The following is a 13970-nucleotide window of genomic DNA, read 5'->3' as shown; positions in this document are numbered from 1 at the left end:
GTGGAGATAATAAGTCTGCTTAGCACATTGCAAATTATTGATTTTCCCATGCAACTTCAAACAGCTAGTACTGAATCAATAAGATAGCAGTTGAGGATTTGGATGGTCAGGAAAAAATTATCCATGACCCTGAATTGAACTTGTGATCAGTAAAGTGTGAGCAAGCAATAATACAGTATTATTGACTGTAACTTTAACGTCCTCCATGAGATTGTTTGGCTCTCCACGAGCATGTCACGACCATGTTGGATTTACCATATCCTTCTGACCTTAGCTTTGCGGTACTGACTGTAACCTCATTGTGACCCTGCCTCATTATGGCCATACTGTTTCTTCTGACCGTGTTACAGAGGCCGAAGTAAGCTCTGTGGCGATCGGGGTGGCTGTGGGATGCACCTTCCTGGCTCTCCTCATCACCATCGGCATTGTGCAGTTCTGCTGCAAGCAACCCTTCAAGAAATGCAGGAAACGCTGCAAGAAAAATGGTAAGTCTACATCCTCACTGGACTTTACCTGAGCTTTACCTGGGACCTCTATCATCTCCCAAGACACTTTAAAAGATATCACCTCTATGACAACTGCCTGCCACACTGTCTGGGCATACACCCGCAATAACATCTGCTAAACGTGTATGTGACAAATACATTTTGATTTGACCTCACACACCTGTCATGTAGCAATCTAGTGTGAATCTACTGTTCCTGTGTGTACCTGTAATATGACATACAAAGGCCAGTAATTGGCTTGCTAGCTGGCCCCTGTCACTTATCTGATTGCAATCATTGACTGCATCAAGAACCTGAGCTGTCACATTGCCCAAAATAATCACAGCCCTCTCTCTCGCTCTCTCTCTCCAGAGCCATCACTGAAAGACAAAGTGCTTACGTGAGTGTTGACAACCAGTTTACTAATGGGGATGGTAATGGTGGTAAATCGTTCCTCTACAGAACTGCACTCCCTGTGTGTGAGCGTGTGTGTGTGAGAGCTGTGTTTATTAAAAAATCTGATCTCCACAGGAAGGTAGGCCTAAAGAAGTATCCCCCTCCCTTCTCCATCAGTGGCTGTATGAAGTAGAGGACCTGCATCACACAGGAGAACATCTCTGTTGATTACAGTCTCTCACTTCCTTTCTTTCTCCGTATCTTGCTCTCTAATATTGATCTGACAGTCATGTGTTTGAATGTAATACTGTGTCTCCAGTGAATATAGTGCAGTATGTCTTTGGCAGTAGCCTCGAGGTTAGAGAAGCGGGCCAGCAACTGCAAGGTTGACGGTTTGAATCCCAGTGCTGGCGGGGAGTGAGCTGGCAACGGGAGGGTTGCTGGCATCAATATATCAGGTGCCACCCACTGGTAATGTTCCCTTGAGCAAGGAAATTAACCCCATAAACTGTTAATTGGGAGCTGCACTGCGGCTGCTCCAGCCTCTCCATCCGCGTGTGTATACATCAAGGGATTGGATAAAAAGCAGAAGAGTAATTTAGCAGACGCTCTTATCCAGAGCGACTTACAGTTAGTGAGTGCATCCATTTTCATACTGGCCCTCCGTGGGAAACGAACCCACAACCCTGGCATTGCAAGCGCCATGCTCTACCAACTGAGCTACAGGGGACTTCATTTCCATCTTATCTTAGACTTACAAAGCATAACCTTTGTGTCTCATGAGTATGTCACTGTAGGCTGATGCAGAGTAATGGAGGAGCGTGTGTTTTAAAGTATGGCCCTGGTAAACTCACATAAGATGGAGCATATCAGTTATTTCAATGTTTCTAATGCTCTCTCTCTCACTCATTTCTCACCACACAAACCTCAAACAACCTCTCTTCCGGCCCACGTCAAACGGAGTTAATGCAGACAGGGGAGTGTATTTGAACTTTGTTGTAATAACACATTTTGTTTCTATCATAATAGAAAACAAATAAAAAATGTAACTACTATTCAACTGTCACACTTTGTCATCTCTGGATGAAGACAAACATGTGGCTTAGGGTGTCTCTATTGATAGTGGAAAATACAGAAAGGTGTGAGACCCAGGGGTTGGTTGTGGAGGAAAGGGTACTGATGACGAAAAGGAGAATGGTGCCTTGGCAGCTCGTCAACAAGCTAACCAGAGAAACTCACACATCCTCTTTCTTATAAGCTGGAGGTAACATTCCTCTAAAGTCTCATTTTAGGTCAGTTTGATCATTTAAACATTGGATTCTTTGTCTTTGTTTGTCCCACGTATCTCTCTCAGATATGTGTTTCCGTACCAGTTCTGTTTCGGTATCAAGTGTATTTGTTAATGACAGATAACGCTAATTTGTAAATAAATGTGTGACTGCGTGTGGGTAAAGTAATTAACATTTTGATGATATTTTTTTGAAGTCTTTATTCCTTCTACAGTATGTGTTGTTGAACATTTTATTGCAAATATCTCCCTTTCTGATATTGACTGGCTATCTTCCTCTAAGATCTTTTGTGACAGAACAGAGATCAACCAGCTCATTACATGGAACACTGGATCTATATTAGTGATAATCAGGGTTAATATATTCATAGTAGGCAGATCATCAGTTTTCTCTGATGAAGGAGATGGTCTCTGACATACAACAACTTTGCTTGGAATATATTGCACTACATGTCACCACTACATTTACATACTCATGGTCTATCCCGATACCATATGATGTATTTTCATCTGCGTAATTCCCCCTTCCCCTGCTGTTTTATGTGAAACCCATGGCAATCAGAAAACATGATGGAGGAGTAGTGGGAGTTTCAAAGAACCTTATAAGACATTGAAAATAAAATGTAGGTTTTTGTTTATCCGTGGTTGAGTGTGTTGGAGTGAAATTCTTGTGATGGTGAGAGTTTAAGGCGGTGTGTTTACCATAACAGCCCTGTGGGTTGAGAGAAGGGCATGGTGCCACGGGTGATATACCAGGTTATCTAAGGAGGAGATTTTTTAAAATCTCTGCTCCCTTTTAGAGCAGACAATAGCTCCTCACTGTCATGGCTGCTGTGCAAGTCATAGATAGAGCCTATAGGGGTACCCCCAGGGCTCTGTGTCACGATCGTCGGGAACAGAGGACCAAGGCGCAGCGTTGAAGGCAAACATACTTATTTATTTAAGGATTTATACGAACAAAACAACAAACGATAACGTGACGTCCACGGTCTAACACAAACCACACTGGAACAAGATCCCACAAACACTGTGGGAAAACTGGCTGCTTAAGTATGGTTCCCAATCAGAGACAACAAGCAACAGCTGATACTCGTTGCCTCTGATTGAGAACCACACTGGCCAACATAGAACCACAATACTAGAATGAAAACAAATGAAAACTCACACCCTGGCTCAACATACAAGCGTCTCCAGAGGCAGGGCGTGACACTCTGGTTCACAGGATGTGGAAAAAAGTGAGAGAGAAATTATATTCCACGTGTTTGATACATGTGAAATGACAGTTAATATTCAGCATGTGAGGACTACATTGATTCTGTTAATGTCAAGTGTCTTTTTGTGGGGTCATACTCTTGATTTTAGTGAGAAAGTGCAAATACCTGTACTCTATTCTGATATTTTCTATATCAATAAAACTAGGATATAATCTATAAATGGTATTACATGAAACTGTATGATGGTTAATTAATATAGTCGTCTGCTTGTCATTTGATAAGGTGTTCCCCTGATGAAAACTTTAAGTGTAGTGTCAGAGACTTAGGGGAAGACTGAAAGAGGAAGTGGCTATCTATTCTGTGTAACCACTAATCTAGTTGAGAATCGAGTTGGGAAAACCACTAATCTAATTCAGAATCTCCCCAGTATCATTATTTTTGCATGTGGGAATCCCTAATGTATCTTTGTGTTATGCCATGTCATGCTGGAGGATGTTTCTTTTTCAGTCCCACTCTGTCCTTTTTCATCGTTTTGACTGACTCTTACTTTCTCTCTGCTGTATGTTATACAGAGATTGAGTGCTACTTCGCATAGTGTACATACTGTATGTCTGTTTAATCCCATTCACATACTGAATGTCTGTTTAACCCCATTTATATACTGTATGTCTGTTTTACCTCATTCACATACTGTATGTATGCTCTTTCCATACTGAGATGAATAAATACTACTATCAGATCCTTCCTCAGAAAAAGAACACAAGACTAAATACAACATGACGTCAGATTAACACAGTTCATAAATACATATTTGTGTTAAGTCCACATGTAGAAAGTGTAATGAATACATGATTGTGAAGTCCAAAGCCCAGTAAATATGTCCAAGGAGTCACATATGGAGTAGTCAGGGAAGGGAACTGAACAGCAAAATGTAAATATTATAACATTTTCATAGCTAACGTCAGTTTATTGCAAGCCAAACTACATTCTGTTCTACTTTCAGTAGCTGCAGTTATTAGTAATAATTGACCTATAAACCACCCGATAGAAAGAGATATGGTTATTTGTAGTTTAAATTGATTAAATTATATCTCACTTGTGGTGCACACAGTGTTGGCTTCCTTTTCTATACTGTGGGGGGGGGGTTATGTTGTCAAATGTGTGAATTTTCTGTGGAAAACTTTACAGATGAGTCTGACCAACATTGATAACTATCCGAACATTATAACTTGTAAAACTTGTATTCACAGAGTGCATATAGAATCCTTTAATATGATAAATGTTGTATTGCTGTTATAATCCACCCTCTCGCGCCATCTACCAAGTCAAAACAGTTTCTCTCCTTTTTCCACTTCTGGTTAAATGCTTCCTGTCAGTTGAAATGGGTGAAGGCATGTCAGAAATTGGGTTTCCCATCTCCTGCTCAAATCTTTAAAGACCCACCAAACAGCAACAGCCAGCAGCCAACTGCTCTCTGCTGTTTTGAAAAGCAGCTCAACCACTATTTTCTTTCTGCTTTCACTTTGTCAATAACAGTTGACAATGTCAGTGACTGCTTTAAGTGACTCCTCAGAGTTAACTAAAGTGAATAAACATGGTATCTTATTCACTAAAGGTTCCAAAAAAGGCTCCAAAAATACTTAAATAGCTACAAATAAGAGTTATGGTTGCTGATTTTTTCAGTTAGGAAAAGGAGTGTTTACTTGAAATGGCATACAAAGGGTTTGTAGACATATTGCATGACTCCCCACAATCTGGAGGGCTAAACAAACCCTTCTGTGTGTCACACAGTGTCCTCAGTTCGTGGACCATGTCAATCAAATGTCACTTCCACATCACCCAGAGAAAAAAGCATAGTGTTCATGTTGCAGTTCAGTCCTCCCTCCACTAGGGGCAACTCTGATAAAGCCGTCAGGAGTGGGAAGGATTCACCTATGCATGTAGGCAGGTAGGAAAAGGTTACTGAGTCCTCCAAGTTTACTACTGTTTCTATGTGGAGATTGTTCTTTTTATAGCTGGAGCATGTAGATTCCATCTCACATATGTCAAATGTGAGATTGCTGCAGTTTAGCTGCTCATCTGTAAAACTAAATAGGGCTACAGACTGTCCATCGACACTCCTCTCATAGTGTCTTCTTGTCTGGCACCAAACACATTCGCTTGCCCCTAAACAAACGCATGCCATGTGAGCAGACCTGTATCCCACAACAGGATCAGCAATAACTGTTTCGCATGAGATTTGTTGAAAACTCTGCTCTGTCTCAGTAACATGGGCATCCACCGAAGAAGGGCTCTGGCTCCGGTAGCCATCCCCTGTGACCATTACCATCTCAGGCAAGATTCCACAGTCCTCCCCATGTAGACTTCCAGCACACCCTAACTGGCAGCCCAGCCCCACCCCACTGTCCTCTTTCAGGCTGATGTCTGTGTTAATCCTCCTATCCAGCAGGGGGGGCTCTCCAGTTCCACTCCTGCTGCTGACGGCACTCTCTGGTGCTCCCAGGCTTCCACAGCCACTGTCTTCTTGCTTTGCCGGACTTCCTCCATTTCCATTCCCAGAAATGTGGGATTCAGTGCAAGCCCCACTGTCCAGACACGTCCTTCTGTCCTCTCCTTCTTCCTGCTCTCCCTTGCCTGCTGGAGTAGTCATTTTGTCGGCCAAGCAGACCATGGCATCAGTTCTGGTGGTGCTCATGAACCAGCCTTTGTCTGTGACGATCTCCACTGGGACCTCTCCCACACAGAGAGGCTGCCAGCCGCTGCCTGGGGATTTCTGAGGTAAAAGAGGACAAAAAAAAAACACATGAATCCCTGAACAACCTCCTAGAATGAGGAAGTGAAAGATAACAGGAAATAGAATGACAATAGGCCTCTAGTTTTGATTAAGAGATTCAGGGTTAAACAGACAGTTTATATAAATACTTCTTAAAAGCCTGGTGTTTCCCCATCTGTGGAGTTGCAGGAAATGAATATATATGTACTGTATGTGGTAGAACAGAGCACCACTGAACTCCTTTACTGAGCCATTTATTTTATGTTCGTATTCCTTATATTTTATTATTTCTTATTATTGTTGAAACTTCTATCTATTGTGTTGGTTCCTTTTTTGCACTTTAAGAAAACAGCATTTTTGTCCTTTCCCTGAAGTGTCCTTTACCTGAACTGATAGACATAGTCAGTTGTGCATTAATTAAACTGTTCAAAGAAACTTACCAGTGCAACAGGCATTTTCTCAGGACGCCTCAGGAAGCAGCAAAGGCAAAGGGCCAGCATGACCAGGACCCCCATCACACATAGTATGGAGAAGGACACCACAGCAAGGATATACCACTCTGATGAGAAACAGAACATGTGTTTAGCCTAATTAGTTTAGTTAATAAGATTCTAGACATTAGGCTGGTATATGACGTATCAGAATGTTGAGCCATATATGGTCATGTAGAGCTGTGTAGTCTGAGTTGTATTACCTTGCTCTGGCAGCAGGAGGCACTGTTTAGGGGAGACGTCACTGGTGAATTCTCCTCCATTGCCTGAAACTTTGAGGCTGACACAGTACTCCTGTCCCCAGTGAAGAGACGTAAACTGAACCTCTGCCTTATCCTCGTCATCTTCATCCTTCAATTGCCGGATGACGGTCTGCAAGCCAATAAATGAAAATGTCAGTCAATACAGTAACCTGAATATATGAACTAGGATGAACCACATGTAATTATTTATTTTATTACATTAGAAGTACTGTTACTAGTATGTTTTTAAACAATGTATGATCAGTACCTTGTTGTCCTGTCCTCTTCCCTGTAGGTAGATAGTGTAAGTCAGGCCAAATGGGAAGATTTTTTTTAGTAATGGCTTCCTATGAACACTGACTGTTACTGAACTGGAGGTGGCCAACAGCGTACTGGAGGGATGCTGCAGTTTACCTGGAAGAACAGGGGTAGAGGGGAAAGGAAAGCAATGGACAAGTTTTGGCATTGTGTCACTATAAAACTAGAAATAAATGAGCAAATTTCTGAACCCAATACTTATTCAACTCGCCCACTAAACTTAGCTGTACTTGACTTACTTTCTCTGGGGTTGAACCTCTTCCACCGTGACCATGCAGAGATGCTGTTCTCAGTGACCAGTCGAACCCGGACCTTGTAGACCATGACGAAGTCATCAATAAGGTAGGACAGGTCACAATATGCCAGCTGGGTCCTGTCACAGCTGGTCACATTGGTCCAATTACTATTGACATACCTGAGGAAAGACACATGAAAGTAGCTATATTAATTATTATACTTTCTTCAAAGATGAGGAGAGGGTGGTATGGAAGAATGATTGAAGAGGATAAAGGTGATAGAGTGGATAGGGAGGACTCTGAGATGGATGCATGCTGAAGTGCGGTAGCTAAGTGACCTGTCTGAGAATGAAGGGATGAGTAAATTAAGAGGAAGTAAGGAGTGTGGGGTATACCTGGCCATCTGCACCTGGTACTGAGCCAGTGGCGGGGCCCCTTCAGGGGGGTCCCAGTGCAACGTCACCTCCCCGTCCCATATATCCACCATCAGATTGACTGGCTTCAGTAGGTCTTTACCTGTCACAATAATAACATTCCAAATGTTAAAGAATTTCCAGGCATTTTTATGAGATTTTGAAAGTACAAATATTTTCTAGGAAGCCTGGTCATCCAGAAGAGCAATAAGTAGTTGGTGGGTTTCCCAAAGGGGACTGTGTTTCATCAGGGGTTTTCTAAAACAGTTTCGCTATGAAATGTCACAACGTTTACAGTTGACTCATGACAATATTTGCTCAAATTCCAATGATTCGCTATCAATTATCTGTGGTTATTATTGATACTTCCTGAAATTATAACTATATAGAGCAATTATATATATATATATATATATATATATATATATATATATATATATATATATATATACACACACACACACTACAGTTCAAAAGTTTGGGGTCACCTAGAAATGTCCTTGTTTTCGAAGAAAAATCACATCAAATTGATCAGAAATACAGTGTAGACATTGTTAATGTTATAAATGGCTATTGTAGCTGGAAACGGCAGATTTTTTATGGAGTATCTACATAGGGGTACAGAGGCCCATTATCAGCAACCATCAGTCCTGTGTTCCAATGGCATGTTGTGTTTGCTAATCCAAGTTTATAATTTTAAAAGGCTAATTGATCATTAGAAAACCCTTTTGCAATTATGTTAGCACAGCTGAAAACTGTTGTGCTGATTAAAGAAGCAATACAACTGGCCTTCTTGAGACTAGTTGAGTATCTGGAGCATCAGCAATTGTGGGTTTGATTACAGGCTCAAAATGGCCAGAAACAAATAACTTTCTTCTGAAACTCGTCAGTCTATTCTTGTTCTGAGAAATGAAGGCTATTCCATGCGAGAAATTGCCAAGAAACGGAAGATCTCGTACAACGCTGTGTACTACTCCCTTCACAGAACAGTGCAAACTGGCTCTATCCAGAATAGAAAGAGGAGTGGGAGGACCCGGTGCACAACTGAGCAAGAGGACAAATACATTAGAGTGTCTAGTTTGAGAAACAGACACCTCACAGGTCCGCAGCTTCATTAAATAGTACCTGCAAAACACCAGTCTCAACGTCAACAGTGAAGAGGCGACTCTGGGATGCTGACCTTCAGAGTTGCAAAGAAAAAGCCATATCTCAGACTGGCCAATAAAAAGAAAAGATTAAGATGGGCAAAAGAACACAGACACTGGACTTTTTCTTTGCAACTCTGCCTAGAAGGTCAGCATCCCGGAGTCGCCTCTTCACTGTTGACGTTGAGACTGGTGTTTTGCGGGTACTATCCGTACGCCTATGTAGATATTCCATTAAAAATCTGCCGTTACCAGCTACAATAGCCATTTACAACATTAACATTGTCTACACTGTATTTCTGATCAATTTGATGTTATTTTAAATGGACAAATAAATTACTTTTCTTTCGAAAACAAGGAAATTAGACCCCAACAAGGAAAGTAACCCCAAACTTTTGAGCGGTAGTGTATATGCTATAATGTTCTTATATTTAGAGAGTCTATTGTGAGAACTAAACAGTGTTAACCAGCCAATAAATTATTAAAGCTTTCATTACCTGACACATAGTCTGAGATGATCAGGAGGGCAAGAATGGAAATCCAGAAGGTCCAATCCATGTCCAATATATGCTCTGATCTTTAGATAATCAGCATCATACTGTAGATATTATCCACACACTTCTGGCGTTCCTTATCACAGCCTTCTGCCTTCTCTCTGAATACAGGAGACAGGATGACTCAGTTGGACTGCAATGTTGTGATATGAAATACTTTACTCAGTTACAGTTAATAATTGACATTACTCTCACAGTCTCGTTTGATCGGTGTGACAGTGTGAGGAGGCTGTGTGTTTATTTCCACATATGACCTCACACCCCTCCTCTCTCTCTCTCGCTCTACTGACAACGGGCTTCCTGTTCTGACTGTAGCATAGCGCTTCCCTCCACTCGCTCTTCACTCCTTTCTAATCTGTCTCTCCCTTCTTTCTTTCTGACAGCCCATCTCTCTTTCCATCTCTCCTCATAGACCAAGGGGGTTCTGTGCACTGCTTGGGGGTGTCATCCATTTTTACATAGATACTTATTGCAGAGATATTTATTTGCTCATATTTATCTGAGCAGGTGTATGTGTGTGTGTGTTTCACTTGTCTTACTTTACCACTGTAACATAACATATGGGTTCAAATAGGGTTCAAAAATGGAAATATAAATTTTGCAGTATGTCTTGATGTTCAATTCATGAGAAAAATGTGAAATTGTTTTAGCAATTGTTAGTCATGAACAATGCACACCCAGTTTATTTCTCAATCACTGGAATAATGGAATTAGCTCTTAAATATATCTGTTAAATATATCTGTCTGTTCCATGACTGTTGGGTCATGCCCTCTCTGGCCCTTAGTCTGAGGATGAAGAACATGACCACAGCTCTGTGCATTTCCATTCAAGGTGATTTGAAAGTTGCTACAGTACTTGGGTTGATGACGCTCTCTCAGGAGGTGTAGTATTCCCTTTATTTATTGCATAAGTCCACATGGTGGAGTCCTTATGCAATACAACTGTACCTGATGCATTTGAACAAGTAAAAATCAGGTTGTGTTTTCTGGCCAATTTGTCTGTCTGATCTAACCCACTACTGCTCTTTGAGCTGTGTCCCCTCAAGGGGCCCAAACTGTCCCTAGACCTATCCACTCAGCACCCCAACAACACTGCTGCATGCAGAGTCATACACCAAAATGCTTATAAGAGATAGTTCACACCATTACGGTTTTACTTCTTCAAACAAGGAAATTCTTTGGGCCCATCAGGAGATTTCAGTTTCTACATGCTAACATTTATCACTTCTGTTTTCTAGTCATGCTCTTGATTCTGAGAAAGCAGTTTCACTTCTGTATATTTTCAGAAAACATAGACCTCACAACCTCTCTCTGATGATATCCTGTGTGATCTCATTCTCCGTAGCCGATGTGAGTATGACCTTTTAAGCAGGTTAACATTCGCAAAGGTCGCGGGGCCAGACGGAATACCAGGATGCATACTCAGAGCATGAACTGACCAGCTGGTTGTTGTCTTTACTGACATTTTCAACCTCTCCCTGACCCGGTCTTTAATACAAACTTGTTTCAAGCAGACCACCATAGTCCCTGTGTCCAAGAATGCCAAGGTCACCTGCCTAAATGACTATCGCCCCGTAGCACTTACATCTATAGCCATGAAATGTTTTAAAAGGCTGGTCATGGCTCACATCATGGCTCACCATCATCCCAGACACCCTGGATCCACTCCAATTCGCATACCTCCGCAACAGATCCACAGATGATGCAATCTCTATTGCACTCCACACTGCCCTCTCCCACCTGAACAAAAGGAAACCAATGTAAGAAGGCTGTTCATTGGCTACAACTCCTTATTCAACTTCTTATTTCACACCATAGTCCCCTCCAAGCTCATCGCCAAGCTCAGGACCCTGGGACTGAAAACCTCCCTCTGCAACTGGATCCTGGTGAAGATTTGGCATGGGCCCTCAGATCCTCAAAAAGTTATACAGCTGCACCATTGAGAGCATCTTGACTGGCTGCATCACCGCTTGGTATGGCAACTGCTCGGCATCCGACCACAAGGCGCTACAGAGGGTAGTGTGTACAGCGCAGTACATCATTGGGGCCGCGCTCCCTGCCATCCAGGACCTATATACCAGGCGTGTAAGAGGAAGGCCCCAAAAATTGTCAAAGACTCCAGTCACCCAAGCCATAGACTGTTCTCTCTGCTACCGCACGGCAAACCGTAAACGGTACCGTCATTAAAATGCAAATCAATTTATAACATTTTTGACATGCGTTTTTCTGGATTTTGTTGTTATTATTCTGTCTCTCACTGTTCAAATAAACCTACCATTAAAATTATAGACTGATCATGTCTTTGTCAGTGGAAAAACGTACAAAATCAACAGGGGATCAAATACTTTTTTCCCTCACTGTATGTACATCAGTGGAGGCGACTCAGAGGATCAAAAGTATAGCTGATTCACAGGGAGCCAGCCTTGCTTCATCAAGCCGCCTGTATTGCTGGCCTTGCCTGCTTTTTGGAAAGTCTGAGTCTTGGGCGAAAGGGGGGTACAGTGACCTGAAGAACTTCGATCGTTCAGCTAAAATGCATAGCAAAAGCAGGGAGCATATAAATGCCTACATCAGGTTTAAACTTCTGGGAAAAAGCCGCATCGGTCATGTAATGGACAAAGGTCTGCGTATTCAAACTGTGCAACACAACGAGAAAGTATGAAGAAACAGGGATGTTCTCAAGCGGCTTATCGACACCGCTAGTGCATTTTTGAGCATGCAAGAATTGGCTTTTAGAAGACACGACGAGAGGGAAAGTTCTCCTAACAAGGGCAGCTACAAGGAGCTTGCAGAAGTAATTGCATGTTAAGATGCTTTACTTGCTGAATTTATGGAACTTTGGACTGTGATTTATGGGATGTCGAAATCAATTCACAATGATTTGATGGCTTCCATCACATCATCCATTTAAAACTGAGATTAAAGAGAAAGGTTGACATAGCGCATTTTTTTGCACGTGCTCAAGTAGGCTTTCCTCTTGTGTATTTATTTAGCAAAGGTGAAAACACATAATCACTCTGGACAGACACAAACAAAAACTCATTGCATAAATGTTGCAGCAGCCTAGGCTACACCTAAACATTAGAGATCTGGAGGAAAAGGAGACGATTTTTCTGTCTGATCAACTGTAGGTTCCTACTAATAGCAGCTGCATACAGCCTATGCGCCCTGCCCATCTGGTCACGGTAAGGTTATGTATTTATAGTCCATTTGTGTGTCAGGAGAAAATATGAATGTGATCAAATTTGGTTTATATTCAAACTTGGGCTGACTACGCTGCCTATACGTTTTCAATCCAAAATTATTAACTGGAATTAATCAATCAACATAATAGAGATGACAGATGTGAGTACATTTTTAAGTAAGCCTACAGTTGCATAGGCCTGCATGATGCAAACATGCATAAAGCAACTCTGCCCAGTGAGTTCTATTGTCTATCAGTTGTTGTCTCTGTGTCTGGGTAGTGGAAACCCCCTATTAATCTAGTCTAAATATAATTAATATGAACAAGTATAAGGTTTCTGCAGTTTGACAGGGTTTTCATACCAAGTGGGCGAGATGCGCAGTCTGTGTTTGACTTTGTGAATTGAGTTTAACTTCATGGAGAAACTCGTTGCCCAAACCTACTATGGCGCAGTATTTCACTGTTAGTCTACACCGATTGTTTACAAATCATGTGACAAATAAAATTTAATTTCAATTGATGATTTTAGCTTCTACTGTCTCTGTCGCCTGTCCACTTCCTTTTTCTAGTAATTCAACATCGGTACTATTTCTCTTTCGATCTATGTCTCTATTGGTTTCTCTCCTGAAAATGGACACCACCACACAAATGCAGCTCAGTTGAGTTGAGACAATAGTGGTTTCATCCATAACAATGAGCTCTCTAGCGGAGAGCAGTAGACAGTGCATGTTACATCGAGTCTGGCGTCATCACCCTCTGGTGGTGATAAGTGGTTAATGTAAGTTAATTGTCAAACTGAGGGTCACCTTCCCAATCTTTAGATATACTTTTTAAGATGCACTCTCCTGGAAACGTAACAATCATGATACGTCTATGTCTTGTGAAAAGATAGCATAAATGATACATGTACATATTTTCACTTTTATGCTTATTCCATTCGACAACTGATGCCCATCCTCAAGGTCTGTGTTCATTGCTTTGTGTTAACATACTGTGCTATTACATCACCTCTGTAAATGCTGATTTCAGTTTTTGAAGTCTGCTTCATATTCTGCTGAAGGTGTCATCATTTGTTATGGTAAACTTGACCATAGATGATTGTTGGTAGCTCCTTCCTTTTGTTAATTTTACTTGTGTCCATCCTTTTCTGTTTGGAAAGGTTTAGGAGGAAGAGCCGTTTAATCTAATGTAAATATGCAACATTCTATTAAGAGGCTTTCAAGGATGAATC

General features: G+C 41.5%; 1 protein-coding gene across 1 annotated transcript; it reads right to left on the bottom strand.

Moving 5' to 3' along the window:
* Positions 1 to 4948: 4948 nt before the first annotated feature.
* LOC311101756 (uncharacterized protein) lies at positions 4949 to 9726 on the bottom strand. The gene is made up of 7 exons (XM_084142939.1): positions 9499 to 9726; positions 7839 to 7959; positions 7447 to 7622; positions 7158 to 7303; positions 6851 to 7019; positions 6597 to 6715; positions 4949 to 6156 (listed from the first exon to the last, which is right to left on the bottom strand). Exons 1-7 carry the CDS (start codon positions 9557 to 9559, stop codon positions 5197 to 5199), a joined length of 1752 nt encoding a protein of 583 aa, XP_083999065.1. The 5' UTR covers positions 9560 to 9726; the 3' UTR covers positions 4949 to 5196.
* Between the last annotated feature and the right edge of the window lie 4244 nt (positions 9727 to 13970).

The sequence above is a fragment of the Coregonus lavaretus genome, assembly GCF_964263955.1.
Source record: "Coregonus lavaretus genome assembly, chromosome: 26".
Classification (NCBI taxonomy): Eukaryota; Metazoa; Chordata; class Actinopteri; order Salmoniformes; family Salmonidae; genus Coregonus; species Coregonus lavaretus.
The sequence above is the reverse complement of the archived record's forward strand: the minus strand, read 5'-3'. Positions and strand labels throughout refer to the sequence as shown.